The sequence below is a fragment of the Rhinolophus sinicus genome, linkage group LG03 (genome assembly GCF_036562045.2).
Source record: "Rhinolophus sinicus isolate RSC01 linkage group LG03, ASM3656204v1, whole genome shotgun sequence".
Taxonomy (NCBI): Eukaryota; Metazoa; Chordata; class Mammalia; order Chiroptera; family Rhinolophidae; genus Rhinolophus; species Rhinolophus sinicus.
This window is the reverse complement of record NC_133753.1, coordinates 101,392,480-101,419,454: the sequence shown is the minus strand read 5'-3', so window position 1 is coordinate 101,419,454 and position 26,975 is coordinate 101,392,480. Positions and strand designations below refer to the sequence as shown.

At 56.3% G+C, this 26,975-nt stretch overlaps 3 protein-coding genes across 6 annotated transcripts; 1 reads left to right on the top strand and 2 right to left on the bottom strand.

Annotated features, from left to right (window-relative positions):
- Positions 1-275: 275 nt before the first annotated feature.
- Positions 276-6,754, bottom strand: LRWD1 (leucine rich repeats and WD repeat domain containing 1). 2 transcript variants are annotated; one of them, XM_074328398.1, is made up of 15 exons: positions 6,536-6,754; positions 5,825-6,059; positions 5,612-5,728; positions 5,002-5,142; positions 4,645-4,749; positions 4,252-4,374; positions 4,059-4,173; positions 3,747-3,856; positions 3,361-3,568; positions 2,846-2,918; positions 2,606-2,746; positions 1,156-1,247; positions 824-979; positions 629-744; positions 276-542 (listed from the first exon to the last, which is right to left on the bottom strand). In XM_074328398.1, the coding sequence occupies exons 1-15, from the start codon at positions 6,613-6,615 to the stop codon at positions 402-404; spliced, it is 1,953 nt and encodes a 650-aa protein (XP_074184499.1). In that variant the 5' UTR covers positions 6,616-6,754; the 3' UTR covers positions 276-401. The 2 variants fall into 2 exon arrangements, with proteins under 2 accessions (XP_074184499.1, XP_074184500.1); XM_074328399.1 differs by having other exon boundaries at positions 629-741.
- A 70-nt stretch (positions 6,755-6,824) lies between these two features.
- Positions 6,825-13,349, top strand: ALKBH4 (alkB homolog 4, lysine demethylase). The gene is made up of 3 exons (XM_019752791.2): positions 6,825-6,982; positions 9,381-9,578; positions 12,470-13,349. The coding sequence occupies exons 1-3, from the start codon at positions 6,860-6,862 to the stop codon at positions 13,055-13,057; spliced, it is 909 nt and encodes a 302-aa protein (XP_019608350.1). The 5' UTR covers positions 6,825-6,859; the 3' UTR covers positions 13,058-13,349.
- Positions 13,350-15,911: 2,562 nt separating this feature from the next.
- ORAI2 (ORAI calcium release-activated calcium modulator 2) lies at positions 15,912-26,706 on the bottom strand. 3 transcript variants are annotated; one of them, XM_019752808.2, is made up of 3 exons: positions 26,561-26,706; positions 22,946-23,233; positions 15,912-19,082 (listed from the first exon to the last, which is right to left on the bottom strand). In XM_019752808.2, the coding sequence occupies exons 2-3, from the start codon at positions 23,168-23,170 to the stop codon at positions 18,543-18,545; spliced, it is 765 nt and encodes a 254-aa protein (XP_019608367.1). In that variant the 5' UTR covers positions 23,171-23,233; positions 26,561-26,706; the 3' UTR covers positions 15,912-18,542. The 3 variants fall into 3 exon arrangements, with proteins under 3 accessions (XP_019608367.1, XP_019608369.1, XP_074184501.1); XM_019752810.2 differs by having other exon boundaries at positions 22,946-23,183; positions 26,561-26,703; XM_074328400.1 differs by lacking the exon at positions 26,561-26,706 and adding an exon at positions 23,967-24,074 and having other exon boundaries at positions 22,946-23,183.
- Between the last annotated feature and the right edge of the window lie 269 nt (positions 26,707-26,975).

The following is a 26,975-nucleotide window of genomic DNA, read 5'->3' as shown; positions in this document are numbered from 1 at the left end:
TGGATTGTCAGGCTCAGTGGAGGTAGATAACCTGTCTCGAGGCCACTCGGGGGCCACATTTCCGAGTAGATTGGCCTGGAGACCCAGATTTCTGTCTGAGAGGCTGGCAGGAACAAGTCATTTTGGACCAACAACTGGGAAGCCGGGGGCTGCCTGGAGGCAGTCTTAGGCAAGGGTAACTTCATGAGTCTGCTGTGGAAGCCTCCCATGTCAGCCTGCCCTACTCAAAGTAGCACCACCAGGTGGGGCCCACAAGCAGTAATCCCAGGCTTCTCTTACATAGTAGAGAGTTTAATAAAAATAGTCACCAATAGAAACATCTCTGTCATTAGACCAAAAGTTGAATAAGTTAAGTCTTGTCCCTGGTACTTTGCGATAGAGGCAGGCGCTCCTGCTCGAGGCTAGTGTCTCTTCCAGATGGCTACAATGTTGGAGTCTGTCAGGGCGGTGAGGTAGGTAAAGGAGGGGTCGGCCACCACCATGTTCACCATGGTCTTGGTCACCGTCTGGCTGAGGGCTCGCGGCTGGGGCCACTTAAGGATCTGATAGGGAGAGAGAGGGGCGCTGGGCTCGTTCCTGGCGACCACGCAGCAGTCCCCAGCGGGGGGAGAGGGGAAGGTGTGCGTACCTGTGTGGGGGCCTGCGGGGCTGCCGGCAGCGGGGACTGCTGCGTCAGGACGTGCCTGACGTCATAGATCCACACGTTGCCCTCCTCGTCCCCACACAGCACAGTCCCCTCATCTGCTGCGACACAAGATGGGAATGTCAGTGGGGGCAGAGCGCTGAGAGGTGGAGGGGAGGACGGGCGGTGCGGCGTGCTCACCAGGACAGGTGCTGAGCGAGAAGTAGGCCAGCTTGGTGGGTGACCACTGGAGCCAAGCCAGGACCACCACAGCCACCGTGGACTGGCTGCCTCGGCCCACCCACGTCTGGCTCCAGCTCCACAGGCAGATGGTGCCCAGGCCATTCCCCTTGGAAGCTGTGGGGGAGAAGGGAGAACTGCCTGGGGGGCCCTTCTTCAGGCATTTCTTCCACAGTGGGGCCCCCCTCAGAAGCTCTCGGACTTAAATTGCAGCCCAGGAAGAAACAACCCACGGCCTTACCAGGGCCTCTCTGGGTCCCAGCAGGCCAGACGCCCTATCTGGGCTCACTCACCCACAACATCCTTATTCACGAACGCCAGCCCATCCACTCTCCGGCCTGAGGCCTCGGAGCCCTCGGAGAAGACAAACTCCACTTCACACACCCTGTGGGGCCATGGAAGACGCCAGTTAGCTCTTCCTTGAGTACACGAAGAGCTTCTCACTCACTCAATGAGAATCATTCCCTGGGCCCCTATTCTGGGCCCTGCCCAGAAGATGCAACCAAAAAGGTCTGTTCTGGGCCCTGGAGGGTTTAAGCTTTGCCCTGGAAGGGGGAGCCAGCGCCTGAGTCACAGGTGGTAGCATCTCAGAACCATGAGGGGCTGGTTCTTCCAGGATGGGGGATGGGATGGCCAGGGAGGGTTCTGGAGGGGCTGCACCTCTGGGACTAGATGAGCAGGAGGGTGACCAGCTGACCAGTGGGGTAGGTATTTATGGCGGAGTGCTGGGGCCTGAGAAAGGAGAGACTGGGTAGGGGTTTGCTATGACCCTGAGGACAGTGGGGAGTGGCTGCTGAGTGTTTCCAAGCTGAGTGTAGGGTCACACTGCTTGGAAAGGTCACCCATCAGCTGCCCAGAATCCTGCAGAGGCTGCTTGGAGCAAGAAAGGCAGCTAAAGACCAACTGAGGAGAAGCAGACACATCTGAGATGGGGAGAGAAATGCCACAGGACTTGGGGAGCTGGCAGACATGGGCAGGGAGGGACAGATGTGGCAGGCCCTGGGCTTGACTCGCAGGCGTGGCACAGGGCTACCACCAACACTTGGCTGGACGACACCAGTCTGCTGAGGCTTCCACTATTTCCCTCCACGTAGCAGCTACTTCATTTCTGCCACCCACCCTAAAATTCTTCCCAGGCTGTTCACTGCACTTCAAGTAAAATTCAAAATCTTACCATGGCCCAAGCAACCTTGCCACCTCATCTTGTACCATTTCCTCTGGTCTTCCAAACTGGTTAGACCTCCCCAGCCAGCCAGTTCTTCCCACCACTGGCCCTTTGCACATGCTATGCCCGCTGTGCATGCACCTTCCCTCTCTCCGCCCACCGGACTCCCTTGCAGGGCTCACGCAGAGAACGTGAGCCTGAGAACCTATCCATCTGCCACTGGTCTCCTCCTCAGTCCCCTTAGTCTTCCTGTTTCTCAGAGCACCTTATTCTCTTTCCTTCACAGCTGACATCACACTCGGGGATTTTAATCGGCCACCTTTGTCTAATGCCCGTCTTCCCCTACGAGGCTTGTGGGCCCCAGGAGGGCAGGGACTCCATGCTGAACAATCTCCGGCCCTCCAGGTGGCACGGATAAGCCACAAGCCTCAACCTGCCCTTCTAAAGCCTTGTCCCTGCCCTGACACCATCCTCCCAGCATTCCACAAGGGGCAGCGTGCATGGTTTGGTCAGACGTCTGGACTAGCAGCTGTCCAGTCCCAAGACTTGGCTTTCCAGGCGTCCCCGTCCGACCTCACCTCCTTTTCTGAGGCTGGTCCAGCCGCACATCCCAGCAGCAGCAGCCACCCTCGCAGCCAGCCAGCAGGTAGGCGTCCGGGCAGGAGGCGACTGGGCAGAGGCGCAGGGGGGTAGAGGTGGTATCAAGTGTGAGCAGCTGGCTGCCAGCAGGTGAGAGGGAGACATGAGGCCACGGACCCTGGTGCCCGCCCTGCCTGGCAGCCTGCCCTCCACGGCCTAGCCCAGCCCCAAAGCATCACCTGGCCTGGAATTCGTAGTCGTGGTTGGGCGCCCCAATGTCCCAGAGGATGATCCGCTTGTCATAGGAGGCCGCTGAGGGGGGATGGGAAGGAGAGGTGGCCCTGAGTTGCCCTGCTCCCGCTTACAGGCGGCGTCCCCGGCTTCAACCCCTTTGAAGCAGGGAGGGAGGGTCTACAACGCTCCCTTTGACCTGACGGGTGTGCTGACACATCCCCCTCACTGGGCTCACCACACGGAGGCCCAGGGGCACCCGCCCAGGTCACAGACAGAGTGCCCCAGGCTGTAGGAAAGCTCCAAGGCCACAGAGCAGGTGGGGAGAAAAGCCAGGATCTGAAGCCCAGTCAGTTGTCCACGGGGCCACGCTGCTTCTCCCACAGCCAGAGTCAACGTTGGCAGCCAGGAGAGGCTGCCAGCCATAGGAGCTCCTTACCATCCCAGGGAGGGAGCACTGAGGCGGCAGGCTGCAGGACAGGGGTGCTGGGGGAGCCCTGGGGGTGTCGGGAGAGGGTCTTACTGAAGAGGTGAGTCTCGTGGGTAGGGCTGAAGCAGAGGGTGGCGATGGCCCTCTTGTGGGCCCGTATGACCCCGCAGCAGAAGCCAGCACGCACATGTAGCAGCCGGACGTGGCCCCGCAGGCCAGCAGCTGCCAGCACGCTCCAGCGCTTCTTGTGGCCTGCCTGCGTGACCACCGTCAGGGCTGTCCAGGCCACCGAGAAGAACTCCTGGGGGTGGGGGGGTGGGGAGCATTCAGCACGGGGCAAAGCACATGCCTGCAGGATCAGGCCTGGGAAACTGAGGCCCAGCAGCAGAGAGAAAGGTCACCTAGTGAGTAGGTGGCGCTCCTGTGCCCAGGAGCCAAGGCTGCCCACCACCCTGCTTGAGCCGGGCCCTGGCACTCACCTCGCCAGGTGCCTTGTACTTGTGCAGTACGATGCCCGTCTGGCAGTCGATGACACACACGGCCTCCCCGCCACATGTGGCCACAGTCTGAGACGTGGCCCCTGTGTGCCCTGTTTTGAGGGATCAGCCTAGTGAAAACATTCTCTGTATTGCAGTTCCCTCCTCCTGGCCTTGACGCCCCTCCCGATTCCCCATCCCCCCAGGCAGCCCCCTCCCTGGAGGCAGCATCCCCCACCCCCACCCACATCCAGAAGACTTATTCTGCTTGGGCCCTGTGGCCTTTCCTCTGGCCCTGCTGGCCCAAGGATGTACCCTCCTCCCAGGCCGGCTCGAAGGCGCAGGCCCAGAGCTGGGTCTCCAGGTCCTCAGGGCTGTTGTTCTTGCTGTGGCACTGCAGGAAGTGCAGGGGCTCCAGCTTCAGGGCAGGCTGTGGGGGCAAAAGGGGGTCACAGCTGCCCCAACCCTTGTTCCCAGCCACACACTCCCTGCCACCTCGTTAGCTTACCTGGCTGCCATCAGCGCCCACAGGGCTGCCCTCCACCTGGGCCAGTGTGGAGGTGCACACCCGCTTATTGGAAGAGAGGTTGAGCGGGACATCATCTGGCCGTTTCAAGGCTACTGGCCTTGCCTGTGGGGGATCGGGGTTGGGTGGCAGGCTGAGGGCCTGGTGACCATGGGCCCATATACCCAGGGCTTCTTCCTTTCCCATCACAGGCTGACCCACACCCTCCCATGGGTGCAAGAGGCAAGGACTGGCCCAGGCAGAGGGCACTAGCTCAGGTATCAGAGCTGTCTCTCGGGCTCATTTCCAGGACCCCTGCTTCCCTGCAGCCCCCCTAGCCAGGAAGGGCCAAGGCAGGCCCTCCGAGTCCCCGGAGCCACATGGAACCACACTCACCATGGACTTCTGGGCAGCTGTGGCTTTTGAGGACCTCTCTTGGATGTCTGCCTCATGCACCTGGGTCCCACCGGAGGCCACCAGCTCCTCAGAGATCATCCGTACCTGGGTGGGCCCAGGCCATCAGGAAGTGGGGCACAGTCCTGGGGGCCCCCAGCCCCTCCTCAGACACTCAGTCAGAGGGAGCTTGTACTTCCTGAGTTGGGAAAAGGCCTTTCCACCCAACAGGGCTGCCTTTCCTGACCTGCCCCACTCCCCACAGCCTCTCATGGCCAGAGACCTCCAGGGCAGCTCAGGGCATGGGAGCCGGCAAGGGACTGGGAAAATAGATTCCCAGCACAGTGAGTGAGGACATACCCGCCACTGGGTGAACTCGCTGAGGGACTCGGGGCCGTAACGGACATCCCTGACGGCGGACCTCACGAAGTCAGCCTGGGCCTTCTTAGCTCCCTCCTCAGGGCTCAGGGAGGCCATGAACTTCTCCCAGTGAGCTGTGACCTGGCACGAGAGGAACCAGATCCAGACTTAGCCCAACCCAGCTCTCCTGGACCCTCCACGGCCCCTCTGCCCCGATCTCATGGCTACAGGTGTCTCCACCTCCCTGCCTCCTGGAAGCCTCCCTGAACCACAACCTTAGCTACAGGTTGCACAAATCCAAGCACACACACGAGTAGCAGCCCCAGAAAGGAGAAGCTGGTCCGGGTAAAGTTACCATGGAAGTGTCTCAGCCTACCCTCTGGGCCCTGCCTGCACACATGGAGGGCGGGACCCCCCGACCCCCAAGGACAAGAGGCCAAGCACCACAACCAGTCTCAGAGCAATGTGTCAGGCTATGGGATATGAGCCACTTGGTGCTGGGGCAGAGAGCCCCTGTAACTCTTCCCCTCAGTGTCCTTCACGTGTCCAAGCCTGTTACTTGCTCCTCAAGGCCCCCGACTGCTCCCAAACCCCAGAGACACCCCCTTACCCTGCTGGTCAGCTCCCGGTTCAGGTTCTCCACCTGAGAGGAAGTGGAGGAAGCATCCTTGCCATTCACCTTGCGCAGGTTGGGCAGGAGAAAGGAGACTTTCAGGTTGTCGCTGACCTGGGGGATGAAGGGAAGAATGGCTCAGGGGCTGCTAAGCTTAGACACAACAGAGTGCTGGCCTCCAGCACTGGGCTGCTGGGTGCGCCCACTTACTGTCAGGAAGGGGTTGCCCTCCAGGCTGAGCTCCTCCAGCTGTGGGAACTGGCACAAAGCTGTGACGTCCCCCAGCTGGTTGTTGGCACAGCGGAGGATGCGCAGGTGGGACAAGCCCAGGTCGGCAGGCAGCGTCTCCAGCTGGTTGTTGGAGAGGTCCAGCTCCTGCAGCTGCTTCAGGCGGCACAGGAGCTTGGGGTCCAAATGCTCTGAGAGCAGCTTCAGCCCCGACAGGCTGGGGTGGGGGTCAGAAAGCGAGGGCTCAAGGGGCAGGCGGGCCTCCGGCCCCACACCTATGGCAGCCCAGGGTGCCTCTGAAGACTTTTTCTCCCGGCATTTATTGTGCACCCACAACCTCTCCCCAACACCCTTTTTTAAATCTTGTAACTACTTTAGAACTCGGGGCAACTGGCCCCCTCCAGGATGCTTTTCCTGATCCTCTAGGTGGGAGGGGGGGCTCCTCTGTGCTCCCCAGGCCCTCTATAATTATCTCAACAGGTTGCTCAGTTCTCTTTCTGCACGACTGCCTGTCCCTAACAGCCCGGGCCCTTTTCGGGGTGAGGCAACTCGGGGCCCACCGGCCCATCTCCTAATGACAAGGACGGCGTTTGGCCCAAGTGATTAGAGACTCCGCGTAACCGACACGGCGATAACAGTGCCGGGTACTCGTCTCTCTCCCCAGCCGCCCGTGGACCCCGGCTCTCCTCTTACTCCAGGCTCCGGATCTTCCCCAGCCGGTCGCTCTTGGGTCGCCCCCGCTGCATCAGCAGCCGCGCCGAGAGGGGGCCCATGGCGAGGAGGTTGAGGACCGCGATGACCGTATCTGCGGTACCAGCGCCCGGCTGAGCCCGCGACTCCGGGAGTCTCGTGGCGGCGCCGGCGGCTGACGGAGCCCAGGAGGTGGCGCCTCGCTAGTCCTTCGGTGGCGACGACCGGAAGGAAGCGGCCCCGCGGGCCTCGTGCCCCAAGCATGGACTACAACTCCCAGCGGCACCCTTGGTCCCGCGCCTGCGCACTGCCCGCCAGTACACTGCGATGGCGGCTGCGGTGGTGGCGGCCCCCGAGGTCCTTCGCGAATGCGGCTGCAAGGGCGTCCGGACCTGTCTGATGTGCGAGCGGCAGCGCGGAGGTGATCCGCCCTGGCAGCACTCCCCGCAAGTAAGGGATGGGAGAGGGGGCGCGCCCAAAATTCCATTCTTCATATGGGGAAGCTAAGGCCCAGATAGGACATGAATACGGGCCCCGGGTCAAACCGTGCTAGGGGCCCTCGCCGTGGGGACGTTGCGTGGTGAGGAATTGCGGGCTTTGAGGAGTGGGCAAGGGTCTAGGACGTGGGTGCAGGCCGACCACAGCTAACCTCTGGGACCGGGAATTCTGATAGCAAACTTCCACGTAGCCCTCCCAGGTCAGGGCCTGGGACCTTCGCGGCCCGTGGAGAGACGACATGGAAGGAGTAGAGGGAGCCGAAAACCAGTGCAAAGGTGCCCAGCAGGCCTTGGACGGAAATCAGCGAGGAGAAAATTAATCACAGTTAACGAAAAAGGACTCGGCCTTTGAACTGGGCCTGGAAGTATTTTAATTGGTTGGAAGGGCGGTCCACCTGGGGGAGCTGCTTGGGTAAAGGCCTGGGGTAGAGGTTTGTCCTTGGAAGGTGGGTGATGCTAAAGGTGAGGGAGATGAGGTCGGTGGGGCCTGACCACAGAGAGCCTTGTGTGTGGCCACTGGGCAGGCTGGACTTGTCCTGAGGGCCGTGGAGAGCTCCTGAAATGTTTTAAAGGAAGTTACATGTGAATTTTAGGAAGATCCTGAGAGCTGATAGCAAGGTATGAAGGCAGAGAAGCCAGTGAAGAAAATATTGCAGTGTCCTTGTTAAAAGTGCAGAAGGTCCTGTGGAAAACAATGTGAAGTTTCCTCAGAAAATTAAAAGTAGAATTACCACATGGTCCAAGAATTCGGGGGATATATACAAAAGAATTGAAAACAGGGTCTTGAAGAGAGATTTGCACACCTATGTCGCTAGTAGCATTATTCACAATAACTAAAATGTGGAAGCAATCCAGCTGTCCCTTGACCGATAAATGGATAAACAAAAAGGGATAACATACGTACACTAGAATATTATTCCGCCTTAAAAAGGAAGGAAATTCTGACACATGCTACAACATGGATAAACCTTGAGGACATTACGCTAAGTGAAATAAACCAGTCACAAAAGGGCAAATGCTGTATATTTATGTAATTTTATGTAGCATATTTATGAGGTACTTAGAATAGTCAAAAATCATAGAGATAGAAGTAGAACTGTGGTTACCTAAGGCTGGGGGGGGGGGAGCAAAAGGAGTGAGTTGTTTAATGGGTATAGAGTTTTCGTTTTGTCTGGGGAAAACCTCGAGATGAGTTGCACAACAGAGTGAATATACTTAAAACACCGAACTGTACACTTTACAAATTATTAAGATGGTACATTTTATGTTATATATTTTACCATAATTAAAAACTGAAGAGGAAAAAAAAGTACCGAAGGTCTGAACAGTGCCCGTGGTCATGGGTGTGGAGACACAGGACACTGGGGGTGGCACCTTCCCAACCTAGTGGCTGAGGGAGAAGCAGAATGTCCAGGATGACTCCTCATTTTTAACATGTCCCATGTGAGGTGCCAGAGACAGAGGACGTGGTGGTTTAAAGACGGGCTGGTAGTAATGCCTATGGAACATAAAGGGGGAGGAAGCAGAATTAATTGGTCAGGGAGGACCTCAGACCGCCATGCGGATCTGACGCAGTCATGGCTGACCCAGCAGGGAGCTCCAGAGCAGACTGCCTGGTAGCGGAGTCCCGTGTTGTGCAGAAATGGCCAGACCCGTGCTGAGTCACTGGCTGGCAGCTGCCTGAGACAAGGATGGCCCCTGCTCGAAACCCGAGGCAGATCCCAGACGCCCTGCAGCAGGAGGTTGTCAGCCTGGCACTCCTCGCAGACGACCGGCAAGTTCTCTTTTTCGAAGGGCAATACAGGCAGTGCCTCTGGCTGCCACAGAGGAGGGCAGGGCCCGGAGACATCCCCACCTGGGCTGGAGAGGGTTGTCCTGTCTGGCCTCCCAGTGTGTGCTGCTTACCCCTTGGACAGCCCTAGGGCCTCAGCTTTAGGGGTAGCGTATTTCTCAAAGCCCTGGTCTGGGCGGGATGCTTTTATACCTGTAGTCCTCAGGAGGCTGGAGAGGACAGAAGATACCCTGCAACGACACAGGAACAGTATGGACTCAGGCTTTCCCAGCTGTGCAGCCTCGGGCTAGTTCCTTGGCTTTACCGAGTCTTGGTTTCCTCATTTATAAAATGGAGAATGAAAAATGGTTATGCAGATGCTCTTCCCTTTTACAGATGAGGAAAGTGAGAGGGCCTTTCCCAAGAGGCAGCCCCAGGCTGCGGTCGGCCTCCCTCTAGACTCCAGCTGCCTTCCAAAGTGTTTTTGGGGAGGATGAACCATTAAGCAGAAGCTGCAGCCAAAAAGGGCCTCTGGAGGGCAGGCTCCAAGGGCTCCAGGACCTCCGTCTTTCTTTTGCAGAAAACACACCGTTTCATTTACTACTCAGACACTGGTTGGGCCGTGGGGGCTGAGGAGTCTGACTTTGAAGGATGGGCCTTCCCTTTCCCCGGTGTGACATTGTTAGAAGACTTCGTGACCCGAGAGGAGGAAACTGAAATGGTGCAGCTGATGGACCGTGAGCCCTGGAAGCTCTCACAGTCTGGACGGAGAAAGCAGGTAGGCTGGCCCAGATAGGGAGCAGGGTTGGCTGATCAAAGAAGACAGTCACTCTCCTGGGCCCCTTTGCTCACCGCCCATGCAGCGCCCTCCTCTGTAACCACACCAGGGGCCTTCGCAGGCTGCTTGGCCTGCCCACCTTCCCAACAGGTCGCAGGTGAACTCAGCTCCTTCTGCCTCTCGCGCCCGCTGGCCTAGTCCTGATGACTTTAAGGGAGCGTTTCTTGAAGGCTGCGCGATGCCTTCCCATCCCAAGTTCTCTCCCCATCAGTTTCGCGTGTCCTCAGGCCTCCAAGTCCCAGACCTGCCCTTTGTCAGGGATCGCAGCTTCTCCCTCAGTCCCACTCCTCTCGGTCTAGCTCGCTCCTTCCATTGCTTATCTCCAGCAATCCTTGTCCGCCCCAGGACTTGGAGCCGTCCATCCGTCCATCCACCTTCTCGCTTTCCTTCCGTCTCCCATGGTCTTTCCTTAGCCTGTACCACGGCCAGTTGTTACAGTCACTTCCTCGGGTGCCCCCTTGCCCTTTTGCCCTTCACTTCATCTTACTCTTTCTGCTCCTCCACAGCCCTGGTCGAGTCCAGCTCCCCCCCTTGGACTCATGTGCAGCCTGCTGGCAGGTCTCCCCGGCTCTGGGTCCTTCCTGGTCCGCCGGTCATACCAACCTCCCCTAGGTCCTCTGCTCTGCTGCTCTCCTGCCAAACCTTCTCTTTTCCCCTGCCACCCTCCGCGGATGGCCCTGCCGCTGAGAAGACAGGTGCATGTGCCCCCTGCCTGCCCTGGCTGGGTGCTGTTCCCTTCATGCCCATGCCTTCTCTCTGAGTCCTCTCCACCTGTACTCGATGCCGTCCCCCTCTACTCAGAAGACCTTGTTCAGCATTGCTCCCCTCTTTCCCCAAGATGAATTTTGCCTCGACTGGAGCTTTCCCACCAGTAAGCTCCATCTCTCGTCTCCGCAGCAGAATTCCTCGAAAGTTATTGATTCTGTCTTCAGTTCCTCTTCTCCTGTTCCTGCTTAACCCACTCAGAAACCACTTCCATCACTGACTGCTGTGCCCTAACCCAGCGATGGGATCTCAGGCTCAGTCCTTGGGCTGCTTCTCTTCCTGCTCCTTGCTGACGTCAGCGAGTCACGGCCCTGCACACTGTCGCTGTGTTTGGGACTCCAGCTCCTCTCTCCATCCCAGGCTTCTAGTGGTCAGGCCCTGAACTGAGCTTTGCTTCTTTGCCCACACCTGCACCCCCTGCAGTGTTCCCATCTTGGCAGATTCCATCTTCCACCTGTGCAGGCTGCAAACCATGGATCTCTCCAGATTTCCCTGTCTCATTGGTAATTCCCATCAGCTTGATGCCTTCAATAGCTATCCCGAATCTGAGGCTACCCTCCCCACCCCCCCCCTCCACTGCTACCACCTGGATCCCAGCCCCCGGTGCCCTTGCCGGGATTCCTGCAGGGGCTTCCTGCCACAGGCCTCACCCCTTTTCAGTCAGTTTTCCACAGAAAGTGACTCCAGTACTGCCTCATCAGATGTCATTGCTCTGTCACAGACCCTCCAGGCCTCCCATTTCAGCATAATCGCAAAGTCCTTACAATGCCCGGAAGGGCCCGGCGCTGGCCTCCAGCCCCACCTTTCTTTCCACGGCTGCTGCCTGGTGTCCTTCACAGCAGGCCCTCCAGCCTCCTGGTCCTTAAAGCTCCAGCTCCTTGTCCGTCTGCACGCCCACGTTGGGCTGTCTGCCTGCTGCTGCCTAGGGTTGGCCTGCGGGAGGCTGCTCGCCCAGGCTCTCCCCAAACATGCCAGCCTGGGAGGAGAAAGTCAGTTCCACCAGATGGAGCCCCCCTCCACTAAGGGGGACCAGCAGAATGCTCCCCTCTTTCATCCCTCAGACCATAAATCTGAGGTGTATTCTAAAAGGCTCTTCCCTAATTTTGTTTGTTTGTTTAGGTTTGTAGAAGAAGCCACATATCCACCCATTTAAAATGTACAGTTCGGTGGTTTGGTTTTTAGTAGATTCACAGTGGAGTGCAACCATTACCACTATCTAGTTCTGGAACATTTTTATCACCCCAAAGGGAACCCGTGCTTATTAGCAGTCACTCCCCATTCCCCCGTCCCCGGCAACCACTAATCTACTTGCTGTTTCTCTGGATTTGCGTATTCTGGACACTTCATATAAATGGGATTATATAACATACTACCTTTTGTGTCTGCTGTCTTTCACTGAGCATAATGTTTTCATGATTCATTACTGCAACACGTGTCGGTGCTTCATTAATTTTTTGACTGGATTATATTCCATTGTATGGATGTGCCTTCATTTATTTATCCTTTTATCCATTGGCGAACACTGGGTTCTTTCCACTTTTTGGCCATTGTGAATAGTGCTGCCACAAATATTCATGTGCAAGTTTCTGTGTGGACACGTGTTTTCAGTTTTCTTGGGTGTGTACTAGGAGTGGAGTTGCTGTGTCACGTGGTAACTGTCCCCCCTCATGGTTCTGAACCCCACATGTACCCAGTGTTGCCCATGTCGATAATGCTGCCTTGGATTGGCCTTCCCTCCCTCGCTGCATCTTGGCCCGGATACACTACCTACACACGGGCCTTTGTCTCTAGCTCTGCCTTCTGGGTGGGGTACCTGGGCTAAGACATCCACCGACACTTCGTATCCCCCTATCCTGCTTTATGTTTTCCTTAGCGGTTACTGCCGTCTGATGTTTGCTGTTACTTATATCTCTGGTGCCGGCCTCTTTCTGCCCACATGTCAGACTTACGAAGTCAGAAATTTTTGCTTTTCTGGGTCACGGTGACTGAATTCTTCAGACCTAGTCTGTGATACCCTTTCTGTAAACTCAGACTTTTGTCACTTCCTTTTCGTGCTTATCCTTCAGGACTACGGCCCCAAAGTCAACTTTCGGAAGCAGAAGCTCAAGACGGCCGGCTTCCACGGCCTCCCCAGCTTCAGCCGGGAGGTGGTGCGGAGAATGGGCCTCTACCCCATCCTGGAGGACTTCCGGCCTGTGGAGCAGTGTAACCTGGACTACTGCCCGGAGCGGGGCTCGGCCATCGACCCCCACCTGGACGACACCTGGCTGTGGGGGGAGCGGCTGGTGAGCCTCAACCTGCTGTCGCCCACTGTGCTGTCCATGTCCCGGGAGGCGCCCGGCAGCCTGCTGCTTTGTCTGGCGCCGTCGGGCTTCCCGGAGGCCTTGGTGGAAGGTGTGATGGCCCCCAGCAGGTCCGTGCTGTGCCAGGAGGTGGAGGTGGCCATCCCCCTGCCCCGCCGCGCTCTGCTTGTGCTCACTGGTGCTGCGCGGCACCAGTGGCAGCATGCCATCCACCGCAGACACATTGAGGCCCGGCGCGTGTGTGTCACCTTCAGAGAGCTGTCGGCAGACTTCTGTCCTGGTGGGAAGCAGCAAGAACTGGGGCAGGAGCTCCTGCAAATCTCTCTCTCCTTTCAGGGGAGGCCCATGTGAGCTGCCTCCCTGGGGACAGCAGCTGGCACAGGGCCTGGCCAGGGGCACCAGCTCCACCGGTGACCCTTTGCCAGGATTGAAGGGGGCAGCCCAGCACAAGGGTCTTTCGTCCCAGCTGATTAGGTTTTCAGAGAAGACTGCTGATGTGCTGACACCACGGAACTGGTTTGGTGGGGCTGTGCCTCGGGTCCGTCCCCTCTGACCTGCACTGTGGCCGCTTGTTGCAGTCATTTGTCACAGTTTAAGGGCAGTAGCGTAATTGGAGTTTAAAAAACATTGGCACCACTTACAACCATCTTCTCCTTTATCCATCTCTCTCAGTGAGGTTTTCCTATACTCCTCCCTGAAATCCCTCCATTTGGGTAGCGTGTGGGATCAGAAAACGGAATTGATAGAAGATTTGAGGTTATGATTTCAGCTTTCAGAGCTGGTGACAGCTTCTGAGTCAGATTCTGCTTCTGTGTGGGGTATGATGAGGACACGGAAATCTGAGAGTCTGGTATCCCCCTCTCCCCCACCCACATGTGTTAAAAAGTAGGAAATGTCTCCAAAGCTCCCAGGTGGTTCACCTGGTGCCAGAGCGATGGGGTGCTCACCTGGATGAGCAGCTGGCCCCCGTGCACCTGTGGTCAGGTGAGCATGCTGTGGAGGTGGAGGGAGGTGGCGATGTCCCTGGGCCTGCGTGGCCCGCTCACTTTCTTGCTTCTTATAGGACAAAATATACTTGGCTCACCGGCCACATGCTGGGAGCCAAACTTGAGGGGCCAGTGCCCCATCACAGCCTGGAAAGTTGCAAGGTCGGCACTGGTCTTCACAGTCACTCTGGAACTGGAAAGCTGGCAAGTTAGGGGAGACACTGGCCACTGTGCACTGCCTGTGAAGGGCACTGCAGCTGCTGAGACACTGGCTCAGACAGGACAACCCTGGGAAGCCCCAGCGGAGGTGCTATGTGGGCTTCTAGTGGCTGAGTGAGCCCAGCTGCACAGTGGGGAGGGCGGTGGGCTCCCTGGGTCAGCTCAGAGCAGGAGGATGGAGGACCACTTCTTCCCAGGTTGTTGTGACGTCCAGGCCCTCGCAGACCCCACTCTGGGTCCTTCACGCCGGGCATTTAGATGCAAGCCTGGCTGGGGCTCCAGCTGAGCAGGCATGCACGCATGGTGGGCAGCTCCGTAGGGCCCTGGGGAGCCTCTACCTGAGTGGCTGGGCTGTAGAGCACCACCTCTGGAGCCTGCCTGATGCTCTACCAATAAAGGTCTCTGGGAAGTGGTTGTTTGGGAAACGCTGCACCCCAAGACTCGTCAGGGCGAGGCCTGTGAAGACTGGGGAGTCACTCAGTGGAGAAACCTGTTTCCCTTGGAATCACCCAGTGCTGGCCCGCGTTTGACAGGTTGGCCCTTCCTATAATCCCACAGAGCACATTAAGAAACACTCCATCACATCATAGTAAAGTTGGTGACGAGCAGAGTTTGTCCTTGAGGCCCCAGGTGTCCACTGTGTCACCCAAACCACCCACTGGGATGGGGCCGGGGTCTGGCCAGGCTTCTGCTGGGCACCACTGCGGCCCATGCCCTGTGTGTTTCTGAGGGCTGGTCCCAGAGGCGCAGCCTGAGGGCTACGACATCTCCTTAACCCTGTGCTTTCAGTGGCCATTCCTGCATTCAGCACATTCTTTTGGTACAGATGGTGTGGTCTGTGCTAATGCTCATGCAGCCTCAGACTAGGCGAAGGTAGGGGCCTGTGGGAACATACTAACACGGAAGCACCGCCTTGCAGAGTCAGTCAAGATTGGCTGCCATCCATCAGCCTGCCCTGCTTCGAAAGGATGAGGAAACCTGGGCCGGTTATTTGTGCTCAGAGTGGGGTGGTGAGGCCCAGGCTGGTCCTGACGGGGATGGGGACGGGGTCAGGAGGGGGCTGAGCTCAGTCCAGGGAGCACCTTCTGGGTTATTCCTGTGGACACTTGCACAGAACCTGCCTGTGCTGTGTCCCCAGTACCCTGCGGGGACAGCCAGGCTTGGGAAGGACTCTGCAGGGCCTAAAGGGGCCCAGTGCGGAGTCGGCTCAGTTCCCCCCACCTCGCCCCACTGGGCCCCCAGGGCTCCGTGGACCCTACCCCTCAACCTTCTGGAGCATCCGAGTCAGGACAGTCGGCTCAGATCAGCTGGGTGGTAAGTGGGCCCGGCCACAGCAGGCTTGCTGGGCTTACCGGGAAAATGGTCCACAGATAGCAGTTTGCTGGCCTGGAGCTTGCCATGAGCACAGGCCTTTGGAGCCCCCAGGGCCTGGGGAGTTCTCCCTCTGGGCTGCAGTGGCCGTCTGGCCCCCTGTATCGGCAGCACTTTTGTACACCTAATTCCTAAAAGACAAATTCCTTGAAAGGGCTGTACCTCAGTAGGTGACTTATAAAACAGAAAGTCTGGGAGCTTCCTCACAAGGGCCACTTTGCCGAGAGATCTGCATTCCTGCTGCCCATTCGGGCACCTGGCCTCAGCCCAGAGCCAGAGGTTCCTGGGGTTGGAGAACGCCCAGCGGGACTAAGCTTCAGTGGCTCCTCCTGGAGGACGTGCAGGCCTTCAAGCCAACCCTGTCCAGATGGCTCTGCTGCCACTCAGCTACACGCAGGGCTGCCCCTGGCTGGTTCTGGAAAGGGAGGGCCCTGCTTGGAAAAGGAAACAGCAGGCAGACGTGCTCGGTTCTCAGGGGCCCCACTTGGCAGGAGCCCCGGTGTGTCGGTCCTGTTAGGACACTGGCTGGCGGTCAGCAATTGGGAGGAGGCAGGAGGGGCTTCAGGATCCAGGAGGCAGCAGACACCAGGCAAGGACCGGCTCCCCGTGGATCCCACCAAGAGCAGGCAGTGATTCATAGCTTATTTATTCAGTTCAATTCAGAGCAACTGTTTTAAAACTGTGGAGGACGGGGGTTCTGCCCACCACACACGATGCACAGTGTCATGCACAACGAATGAATCAGCGGGGGCAGGTGAGGACTGCAGAGGAGCCTCCATCCACTCCGGCTTCTGTGGTCTTATCCTCCACAGACCTTCCTAGAAGACACTAAAATACATTCTGCCCTCACAGTTTCTAAAATAGAAACACTTGAGTTTTGAAATTTCTGGTCAGGTACTAAAGGGAGATGGTGTTCCACTTCGGAAGGGCCGCGTGTCTGCGGGCATGTTTCATGAGCACCGGAAGGCTGTGCTCGGAGGGAGATACGGTAAGCCTGCGCTGGCCCTGGGGCGGCCGTGGCGCCTCAGCACGGAGAGGCCACCGCCTGGAACACTCCCGTCACGTTCAACCTCTAGAAGACAAACCTCTGGCCTGTAATTTGCCAGCCCCTCCCCCCAGCTGCCCTGCTGAGTTGTGCTACAACTGCAGCTTATCTTCCATTGTCCTCCCCAAACCCACATCTCTTTGCCACATTCCTCTAGAAAGGCCAGAGCTGGGAAAGCACTCTGGGAGAGAGAACGAGACGTTACAGGACATGATTCTCCCAGTGTCTAAATGTGGTATGTGGCGTGTTTCCTACCTGTGTGGCTCTGGCATTGGGCACCTAGTGTCAGACCTGATGCGGCCAGGCCAACAGCTCTGCTCATAGATCAGGCGTAACAACTGGCCCCCACTGATACCGGGGGGTGTGCCTTCCAGTCTGGGGAGCATGGCACTCCATGGGTCTGGCACATGGGGCAGGGGCACCAGGTGGCCTGAGAAAGTGGGCAGCAGCAGTGAGACCAGCAGGGCCCCTCTCAACAGGCTCAGGCCAGAGTAAGGGCTGGGTGGCTGCTCCCAGTGGAGGAGAAGAGCCAGCCTGTCTTGTTACCGCCAGGACACAAATGACTGTCTTACAGTAACACTGACATTCTTTTGCAAAGCAGATGAACCTTTTCAACTAGGCTCTGGGAAAGGAGCCATGCGCTATAGAGCAAGCAAGTCACAACAAATGTCTGCATAAGATGCAAGGGACACGCCCTTGGAAAACACCAGGGCACTTCTCTGGCGGGACAATGTCCAGGCTTTCCATAAGTATCACCCTGACACGGGATTCTCAGCACAGCTCCCCAAGGGCCCCTCAGCATTTCAGAGTTACATGTTGAGATTTACAGTCTCACCAGGAAGCTACATTCCCAGACACCAAACTGGGCCAGCGAGGGTTTCATGATACAGGCAACCCAGGCCCCACAGATACCAGACTGTCGACAGAAGTGCCATCAGAGCACGAAGTTCAATGATGCTTTGTGAAAACAAACGAAAAGGCCTTCTCCAGGTGGCTACATGGTTTTTCAAAGCAGCTCGAAGTACATGCAAGTTGAGCTGTAGCCTGTATGTGAACAGCTCAAGAACACGGGCTAGGGCTACCAAATGCCCTTATCGAAAACACACTGCGCACGGCAGAAAATGTGTGAGCTGAGCCTTGGCGTGCGGCTGAGAGTTCTGGGGGGGCCCAGGAGGGAGGAGTATATGGGGTCATAGCTTCCCTACAGTTGTCTCACGACAAGCAGGACCTGCATTTGGCCAGGGCTGGCCCTGGGGCCACCACCACAGACCAGACCCAGGCTAGGCCTGCTTGTCAAGACAGGAAGTCCCCCAGGCCGCCTTTCCTGCTGCCTGGAATGATGGGCAGCAGGGAGATGGGCAGACTTTGCTGCCTGAGTGCCCCTGACCTGTAGCCACAGCCCAGAAGGGTAGCTGACTCAAGCTCCGAGGGCATTCTGTGGCCAAGAGATGGAGATCTCTAGATTGTGGGCCTTGCTCGGTCAGTGTGGCTAGGGCTCCAGGTTGGCTGGGAAGAACGAACATGAGCTCAGTGTGCTTTGGAGCACCCTCAGTTAATAGCCTCCTCACACAGGGAACCCACAGACATGCCTTCCTGACTCTGCCAGGCCTCCACCCTTGAAAGTCTCCCCCAGACCCTGACAAGTCTGCCACTTCCGGGAGCACCCACCACACCTGCTGGGCTGACATGTGCCCCAGGCTCCTGCTTTCCCCATAAGCCAGGCCACCCAACTCCCTCCAGAGCAGGGGAGGGAAGCACCAGGCCCAGCTGTAATCCTGTGTCCCATGTAATCACCACAGTCCCCGCATCACAGCAGGCCGGTACCATCAGGCTGCTATGCAGCCCACTGCAGGTGTCACGAGGCAATCCTCTGAACTCACAGCTCTACCGACTGGGCCTCCAGCAGGCACGCTGCACCCCTGGCCACTTGTTCCACATCTCGGAGACGACCACAGGGCGGCAGCCCTGTCTCCTGTCTCAGGAAGTCCCCAGGGCCCAGGACTCAGCCTTTCTTTGCCCTAAGCTCTTATCAACAGTCTGTCATTTAAGGATTTCCATTTTCTGAGGGAAAATGATCCAGGTTTTACAGCATTAAGACAGGAGTAAAACTTTGGTCTTGAACTACCTGGCAGTGAGTAGGCAGCCTCGTGAGCAATTGACATTCTTGGAACTTGGCGGAGAAGCAGGCTCCCGGGAACCCCGGGGGGGCGGAGCCTCACACGACCTGCAGGCTGCGCTCGTGCCCGTCCAGCTGCACCTTGAGCTTGTGCAGCTCCTCGATCTCGCGGTTGTGCCGCTCCGTTTTGTGGCGCACCAGCGAGCGGTAGAAGTGGATGGTGAAGACCACGAAGATGAGGCCGACGGGCACCATGATGATGGTGGACACGAGGGCGGCCTGCCAGCCCGTGTGACCCCCGGGGCCGGGGTCGGAGCCGGGCTGGTGGCGCGCGTCCACGGGCAGGAACTTGATCCAGCAGAGCAGCACCACCTCGGCCAGGAAGAGCAGGATGCCGAGCACGGTGGAGAAGCCCCAGGCCAGCTCGATGTAGGGGTGCATGCGCTCGTGCGGCGACTCACTGATGGAGTTGAGGTTGTGGATGTTGCTCACGGCCTCCACGTTGGGCAGGATGCACGTGCTGATGAGCAGGGCGAAGAGGTGCACCGCCACCAGCACGGTGGTGCAGGCGCTGAAGGCGATGAGCAGCGGCCGTGGGTACTGGTACTGAGTCTCCAGCTGCACCTCCACCATGGCCACCTGCAGGGCGAGAGGGCGTGGCTGGGCTGGCATACACGTTCTGGGCTCTCGCAGAGCACAGGGCACCCTCCCTCCTTGCTGTTCGCCTTTTCTGATTAGCTAACGAATCTCTTACTGAGGAAAAAGCTGACAGTACAGAAGAGACTAAGGAAGCACGGGGTGGGGTGGGGTCGCCCTCCAGGTGCCTTCCCAGACACTGAACGTAGGGTGTATCGGGGTGCCGAGCTACCAGCCAGGGCAGGAGCCCCCCCTTTCCTAGGAACATGTGGCTTTCTTGTTGATATAAGAGCCAGGCTGCAGTGTGGTTTAGCTGCAAAACAACTGTGGTTTTCAAAAACTAAAAACTGACCTTTCAAAAGGTAAAAAAAAAAGTAATACCGGAGGCTCCTGATGGTGCCCAGACTGACTGGCACACCCGGACTGCCTCACACAGACTGCGCGGTGCAGCTCTCTGTGGAGACCAAGAGGCAGAGGGACAGCCTGCATCTCTGAAGACCAGAGACGGCGACGGACATCGCGGTGAGGAGAGGCAGCTGTGGGCAGGGGGCTGGGCTGGCACAGTGAGCGGAATCAGCAGCCCATGCCAAGGGATGCCAAAAAGTCATGTCTAAAGTGGATAAACGAAGAAACAGCATCTCCGAATGTTACTCAGAAATGTGGAGACTGAAAGAGCTGCCAGTGGCTGCCTCCGGGGGCTGCTGGGGTCATTAGAAGCCTTAGCAGTACAACTGACCCTTGAACAGCACAGGGGTCGCAGGGGGGTCGACCCCCCAAGCAGTCAAAAATCCACATGTAAGTGGACCCGTATAGTTCAAACCCATGTTGGTCAAGGGTCAACTGTACTTAATTTTTAAACTACGTGCATGTAATAACTGATAAAATAAAAATTATTTGTAAATAAAAGGAACAAAAAGACCCACAGAGGGAACCAGAAGCCCCAGCTTATTTCAGTAGCAGTGAAGGCTGATAGCTTCGTGGGCGGGACCTGCTCACCACAGGCCCCAAGGGGCTTTCCAACTATGGACTGGGCAACACGCCCGTGCCCCTGCCAGGCTTCCCCAAGGTCAGACCCAGTCCATACAGAATAGCTCCCTCCATCCCAGCACCCTACACCTCACCATCCCAGCACTGTGAACCTGCCCAGTGGTGGGTGTAGTCCAGGCCCAGCAAGGACTCTGGGGCTCACCAAGGGCCTTCTCTCAGGCACCCAAAGGTAGGAAACCAGACTGGTCAAGAAAGGGGTCAGTAAGGCAGAAAGAAGCCAGAGGAAGTCTTTTCCGACCACTGTTTTTGCCTCCTAGATCTGAGCCATCCCTGTTTTTAAAAATTAACAAGATTTCATGTCTAACAACTATGACCTCTTAGAGTGAGAAGTTCATCCCCTCAGTGGAGACGGAACATTTGGTAGGTAAAAAGAAGATCAGGCAGTCCTAGTGGACCACAGCTGAGCAGCTCAGCAGTGATTATTGCTCCAAAATGACAGTAGCCATACGACAGGAGTTGAGGGGTGGTCTTTTCTCAGTGCCCCTTGTGGCCTGGGTAGCTAGGCTCTTGTTACCACAAAGCGTAAGGCCCAAAAAGGGATGTTGCAAACCACAGAGAGCACCAAGATAAGAAACAAAGATGATCAAAAGGCCTACAAGGAAGCAGTTTTGTTCCGCCTCAAGAGGAGAAAAGGCCAAAAGGCCATTTTTTATTGTGTTTATGCAAAGATCTTAAGGGGTTGTCTCGGGTCACTGGTTCTCCATGTTAGGAGCAGGATAAACATGGAGAAATAAGCTTAAGGTTAGGCATAAGTGCTTGTTGCTGGACAACGGAACCGTTTTGCAAGTCTAATTAGGGAATATATAATAGAAAGCGGGGACTCCACCTAGCCAACTGCCTGTTTTCATTTTCCCATGTCCCTGCCCTTATTCAGCTATGGTTTCCATGGCAAAAATGCTATCTGACATCTGTATCGGTCACTTCTTTTTCCCAAGCTGCACCGCAGTCTGACTAGTTATCTGATTTACTGGTGGTATATTAATGTCATCAAGTGGACACACTACTGTTTCCCTTGCTTCCCAGTTTTCACTGTTATGGTGGAATCTCCTGTGCATGTTAGGCTGGGGCAGCCTCCTTGAAAGGAACCTTCTAGAAGAGAAGTCAAGGGCACTGAGTGGCTTCTGAAATGTTTCCCCAGGCTATTTAAACAAGCACTTGTTGGTACACAGGAGACACTCCATAAATGAAGAAATGAATTACTACTGGGAAGTGTGACTGCCATTGCCATGCTACAGACAGATAGCACTCCAGGGCCCATACCCAGGGATCCCGTCTCTCAGTGGTCAGTATTCTCATTCTAAGACCACTTCAGCCCCTGAAGCCTACTAGTGAGTCTCAAACTACTCCTCAAGAATTCACTCTTTGTTTTATAACTTTATTCACAGGGCTTGTTTTCAATTTTGAATGGTTTCGAAGCCTTGAACTTGGGTGAGCATTTTGTTGGCTGGTAAAACAGGGAAGCTGCCCTAAGTTTGGAAATCCAAATGTTAGGAGGACCAGGGTCTAAAAAGACAGCTGCAGATAGAACTGATTTCCAGGACCGGACCCCACACAGAACGGGAAACCGTTTCACTGCATTACATCATGCAAGACTTCTCCGAGTTTTCCAAAGTCAAAAAAATACTAAGTACAGGTCAGCAAAATGTAATGCAATACTAAAATTCTTCTGTGGTGTAAAAAAGCTCTAATTTTAATAGTGACATTTAAACTTCTCACACACATTCCTTAAAATTAAGCTTGAAGAAATATTCTGTCCTTTTGAATGTGATGGAAACTACAGGAAGAAAACACTGTGAACCAAAGTTGTGTACCAGATAATTGTACACGTTTATAACTATGCTTAAAAAAAGGAAATGCAAGACCTAAATAAGCCTTTGCTTTAAACTACAGATCTAAACCCAAATTTATTGCCTCTCAGTTTGGTGCCCTCCCCCACCCCACCCCTGTATGAAGTCATGCCCTGTGTGGGTGGTCATTTTTACCAGGGTGGCCTGACCGATGACCGGGCAGGCTCTCGTCACAGGAGTGGCCACAGTGGCTCACTCTGACAGCTTTTTATTGTCTGCACTTCCAATTTGAAAACTGAGGCTCTGGACTCTGGAAAAACAACAATTATTTTTACATTAAAAAAAAACTTGCTTCCAGCCCAACAGGACCTCTGAGCATACAACAGAGAGAGTGCGGGAAGGCCGCAGGGCCAGGCGTTCTCACTGACTCCCTGACATCCATGACCTCTGGGACAATTCCCTGAAGGGATGCGGGTTGGGGGCTTGTGCCTCTTCTCAGAGTGCTCGGTTTTGCCTGAGATGGACTCTTGTCCTGGGGGATGACTCAGAAGAAAAGCCACAGCTGGGCAGCTGGTAGTGAGGCCAGAGGCTCTGCTTCGTCATCCTGGAGGCCACCCTTGGGGGCATCTGCACCCCGGATGGGCTACACTGAGGAAACCCCAATCAATCCCACAGTTCCTACTCAAGTTCCTGAGATTTCCAAACTCTTGGGTGGTCTCCAAGATGACAGATGTGGGTACAGGAAACCGTGTACCCTGAAGCTATTTTAATTACCACCCTAACTTCCTTGTCAGATAAATGCTTTATGTGAACGTTAAAGTGGGGCTTTCTGTGGGATCTGAGGCTTGGGGACTCCCCTGGATCCCCCAGCAACCTCCCCTGGATTCCAGGAGAGCAGTCCGCCTGGAAGAGATGGGGAGACTTCCTAATGGTCCATCCTGGCTGCCAGTGGGGCCCAGAGGGAGTGCTTCGCTCCCTGAAGCACTCAGAGCCCATTTGCAGGCCGTATTCCCACCAAGTGTTTGCACTCACCATGGCGAAGCCTGAAAGGAGGGCGGAGGTGCGGCTGGAGGCCTTCAGCTTGGCCCTGCTCAGGTACAGCTTCCTCCAGGAGAGGGCCTGCACAGAGTGGTGGTTGGAGGTGACCAGTTCCAGGTAGCTACGGCGGACCCAGTCCCGGTAATCCATGCCCTTGTGGCCAGGCTCTGAGCCAGCAGGAGTGGACGGGTCCATAGGCACGTTGAGCTCAGCACTCATGATGGGAGCCAGGCTGGGGGCGGGAGAGAGGCACACTCAGGCATCCTAGAGGGTTCCTGGGGCCTGGAAAAGTCAGAATCCAAGCTAGGGTAACCTTTTCCAGGGCCCACTGCATACACCCTACACTAGAACCATGGGGGCCTGGGGCGCGTGAGTGGCGGGCTCTGGTCTCTGATGCCGTCCCCACACCAGAATGTGGGGACCATTTGCAGGAGAGGAGGGTCACGAGTGCATTTCCAGGACCACCAGTGTCCAGCGTTGTTCCTCTGCACAGCTGGAATCCGGCCTCCCATCCCGAGCTCAGAAGGGTTCTAGTTGAGTGTGGCTCTTGGGTGAATGGAATTCCCAGGTTGGCTAAGAGCACCTAAGCGATCCTCCGATTTTTACCTACCGTGTTTCCCAGAAAATAAGACCTAACTGGAAAATAAGCCGTAGCATGATTTTTCAGGATGCTCGTAATATAAAATAAGCCCTAATGTGTCTCTTGGAGCAAAAATTAATATAAGACCCGATCTTATTTTCAGGGAAATACGGTAGGGTTTATTTTACATTACGAGGATCCTGAAAAATCATGCTATGGCTTATTTTCCGGTTAGGTCTTATTTTCGGGGAAACACGGTATCTTCAGGGAGTAGGGAGCTATAACATTTAGAAAGATCCTAGGACCTCAAGTTACCACGCCTGGATTCGACTCAACTGGGATTCTGAGCATGACACCTGACCTTGCTGACCTCGCTCATCTTCAAACCGGGACATCCCTCCCCTCCAGGGCGCTTCAACAAGATAATGGACCTACAGACGCTGAACTGCCTTTCAATGTCCGGATGTCAGCCATGAAACACAAACTTCCAGGCAGCTTCTTGTTTCTCAAATCCAACTTAAATTTTCATCAGCATGGTTGACCCTAAAAAATACTTGGTTTATATACATGACGTAAAGCCACACCCAGGCTGCAATGGAAACCTTTGGCAAAATGAAAAACTGAATCCACCAACTGACATGACCATGTTTTACAGAGAAATGGAGACTGGAGACCCTTGGAGTCATCCCAGGTAGACATCTGGTGTGACAATAACACGGAACGAAGATCAGAAAGACTGATATGTTGAGATTTGTGAATTTAAACACAAATGTCCACTAATCCAAATAGGGATTGGCAGTTTCATGTGGCCCAAGGGGCGGGCCCCTGTGGCAGCACGCTGGGATCAGCACTAATTAATCTGCAAGACGGGCTTCAAGGGCATAGGGACAACTGAGCTCAGTTGACATCAGATATTAACTTGCTCCTTCAGGCTGGAATAGGCCCCATGAAAAGCCTACTTATGACTATTAGAAACAGCCAGGGTTTCTGGGAGCATGGCTGGGGTCAGGGGTGTTTACCAGGGTCAGCGGCTGAGGAAACGCCCCAAACCTGATCCATCTATGCCAACATCTAAAATGGTTCTATGGGAAGGTCTGGGAAGTGATAAGAGCTCTGTTTTGGGGCTCCTTCCTCTTTGTTCACAGCTTTTATTGGCCAGTAGGACCCCGGGAACAGTTCTGTGCTCTTCTATTACTGCCAGGGATGCCAATTACTAGATTACTTATAGGAATGCTGACTTGGAAGCCTTGGTCACTGCCCCTTTGCCCATGTCTGCAGCCAGTCACTGGCAGGTCCCTTTCCTGGGGGAGAATTCAGAAGAATGTTGCTCAGTAACCCATCTGTTGATTAGCGCCAAATAATTTAGAATGACATCATTTGGAAATGCACTTTTTCTTTTTTCCACATGTAACAGAAGTGGGCCTGTAGGTCTGATGAAGGCAGTGAACTGCATATGGAGGGATGAAAGGCACAACCTTTGCCCCCCCCCTCCGCCCCAGATTGTCTGTCTGTCCATCCTCCATCCCTGCATCCCAGAGATTGCTTACTGGGCCCCAAGGGAAGACAACATTTGGTACTTAGGTATCAAAGATGAAAGAGATGAGGCTCCTGTGAGTTCCTGTGCCCAGTGGGAGCAAGATAAGGGGGTGATTCTCATCCAATAAGCTAAGTGCTACTTTAGTGGAGGAGGTGTGAGGGCCAGGGAGCAGAGGAGAGGGGCTGGGTGCCTCAGCTTTGGGGCAGGGAGAAGGACCCTGCTACGGAGCAAGGATAGGGGACAGGAAATAGGAGGTAAACGCAGTATTGGCAAAGAGCGATCCTTCTGCAAAAACAAGATACTGCTCACATGGGAGGGTTCTAAGAGACAAGGCAGGAAGGCTGGCTGCAGAGGGGATCAAGGAAATGGGGGATGGGGCAGCCAAGCCGTGGGGCATGGAAGGAGTTGGTGAGGGGAGCAATCTAGAGTCAGTCTGGTCTACGTGCCCAATGCAACGGCTGGCTGATTCGCAAGGGCAGGATAGCCTAGTGGCCTCCAAAAAGACAAAGGCATGTATGGGGTGAAGAAGAGGGAAGTCCTGGGGCCATCAGTGAGCAGGGGATGGGCTCAAGTTGGAGAGTGGAGATGGAGACTTCCAGGGGCAGTGCGGTCTGACTGTGGACTCCCGGAGTGGCCATAGCAGTCCCAGCGGCGCTGCAAACATCCTCAGAGTGGGAGGGGTGGGAAGGAAGGGCTGTCTGTCTGCTTGGAGACTGAGTCCTGAAGATAGAGAAGACACTTCCTGCAGAGGGAGCAGCCCAGACCTAATTAAATCCATCCTAACCCTGCCAGCCCCAGCGTCCTACCTTGTTTCTTCCAGGCCTCCTCCCCTGCCCCCGGAGGGGCAGTCTGGTCCTCACACTCAATTCGGGGGTGGGATGGGGCAAGATGGAGCCCGACATTTCTGTCAGGTGGCAGAGGCTCCAAAGGATGCTCTCCCGGCAGAACCTTGTGGGTTTTTTTTTTCTATTTAAGGAGCAGTCAGAGAAAGGAGGTCTGGTACACTAATGGGAACTCTCTCCAGATTAGCTACCCTCCTTGGCAGGCCTGTCTGGAACACATCCAGGGTGTTGGCTTGGGGTTTGCCTGTCATAACTTCCTTTAAGCATCTGGGGCGCGAACAATGGCGAGTACCACGCACAATCATCTGCCTCTGATTCTGTCTTTGTCACACCCGCGCAGGGCGCGGCCCCAGCAGCACCTACAGGGGTCTCGCAGAGGCGTCCACCTGCTTCTCTGTCCCTCCCCCAGGGAAGCCTCAGCGGCAGCAGCACCTGGAATCGGCCCGCGCCCGGGACCTCTCAGTCCTCTCCGCGACACACGCCGCCGGGAGATCACCTGGCCGCCCCCCAAGCCTGCAGCCGTCCCATCCCGAGCCTGCCCAGGAGAAAGCCTGTCCCTTTTCCTGTCGAGCCTCCCGGTGCAATTCCGGTCCAGCCGACCGGGCGGGGACCCGCCTGCCCCCGCCAGACCCCCAGCAACGCGCACTCACCGAGCTTCTCTGCCTGCCTGGCCCGGCTCGGCTCCGGCGTGGACTCGCAGCCGGCGGCGCTAGCGTGGCCGTGTGGCCCTATGGCCCGGCCCGGGCACCAAGCGCGGCCCCCTCCCTCCTTCCGCTAGTCCCGCGGGGTCCCCCCTCAGCCCCGCCTCCACCGGCTGCCCCACCCCCGCCGGCCGCCGCAGCCGCTGCCAAGGCAACGGAGCGCTGCTATCACGTGACCTGCTCGCGGGGGCGCTGCAGGCCACGTGACCTGGCAGGCCCGGAGCGGCGGGGCTCGCGGCCCCTCCTGGGCGGCAGCGGTGGACTCTGCCGCATGGACCCCCGCTCCCGCCCCGGCGCGAGGGCCCTCGGAAGGTGCACATCTCTCCTGTCCCCGGGCGCGCCGCGGGTAGCAGTGGACAGGGAT

Excerpts from the sequence above, each read along its gene's own strand:
- LRWD1 (XM_074328398.1), bottom strand. The coding sequence starts at position 6,615 with ATGGGCCCCCTCTCGGCGCGGCTGCTGATGCAGCGGGGGCGACCCAAG. Across the intron at positions 4,174-4,251 it reads TGGGCGCTGATGGCAGCCAG|CCTGCCCTGAAGCTGGAGCC; the intron begins GTAAGCTAACGA and ends TTGCCCCCACAG. Across the intron at positions 3,857-4,058 it reads CGAGCCGGCCTGGGAGGAGG|GGCACACAGGGGCCACGTCT; the intron begins GTACATCCTTGG and ends CCCTCAAAACAG.
- ALKBH4 (XM_019752791.2), top strand. The coding sequence starts at position 6,860 with ATGGCGGCTGCGGTGGTGGCGGCCCCCGAGGTCCTTCGCGAATGCGGC. Across the intron at positions 6,983-9,380 it reads CCTGGCAGCACTCCCCGCAA|AAAACACACCGTTTCATTTA; the intron begins GTAAGGGATGGG and ends TTTCTTTTGCAG. Across the intron at positions 9,579-12,469 it reads AGTCTGGACGGAGAAAGCAG|GACTACGGCCCCAAAGTCAA; the intron begins GTAGGCTGGCCC and ends CTTATCCTTCAG.
- ORAI2 (XM_019752808.2), bottom strand. The coding sequence starts at position 23,170 with ATGAGTGCTGAGCTCAACGTGCCTATGGACCCGTCCACTCCTGCTGGC. Across the intron at positions 19,083-22,945 it reads TCCTTTCAGGCTTCGCCATG|GTGGCCATGGTGGAGGTGCA; the intron begins GTGAGTGCAAAC and ends CTCGCCCTGCAG.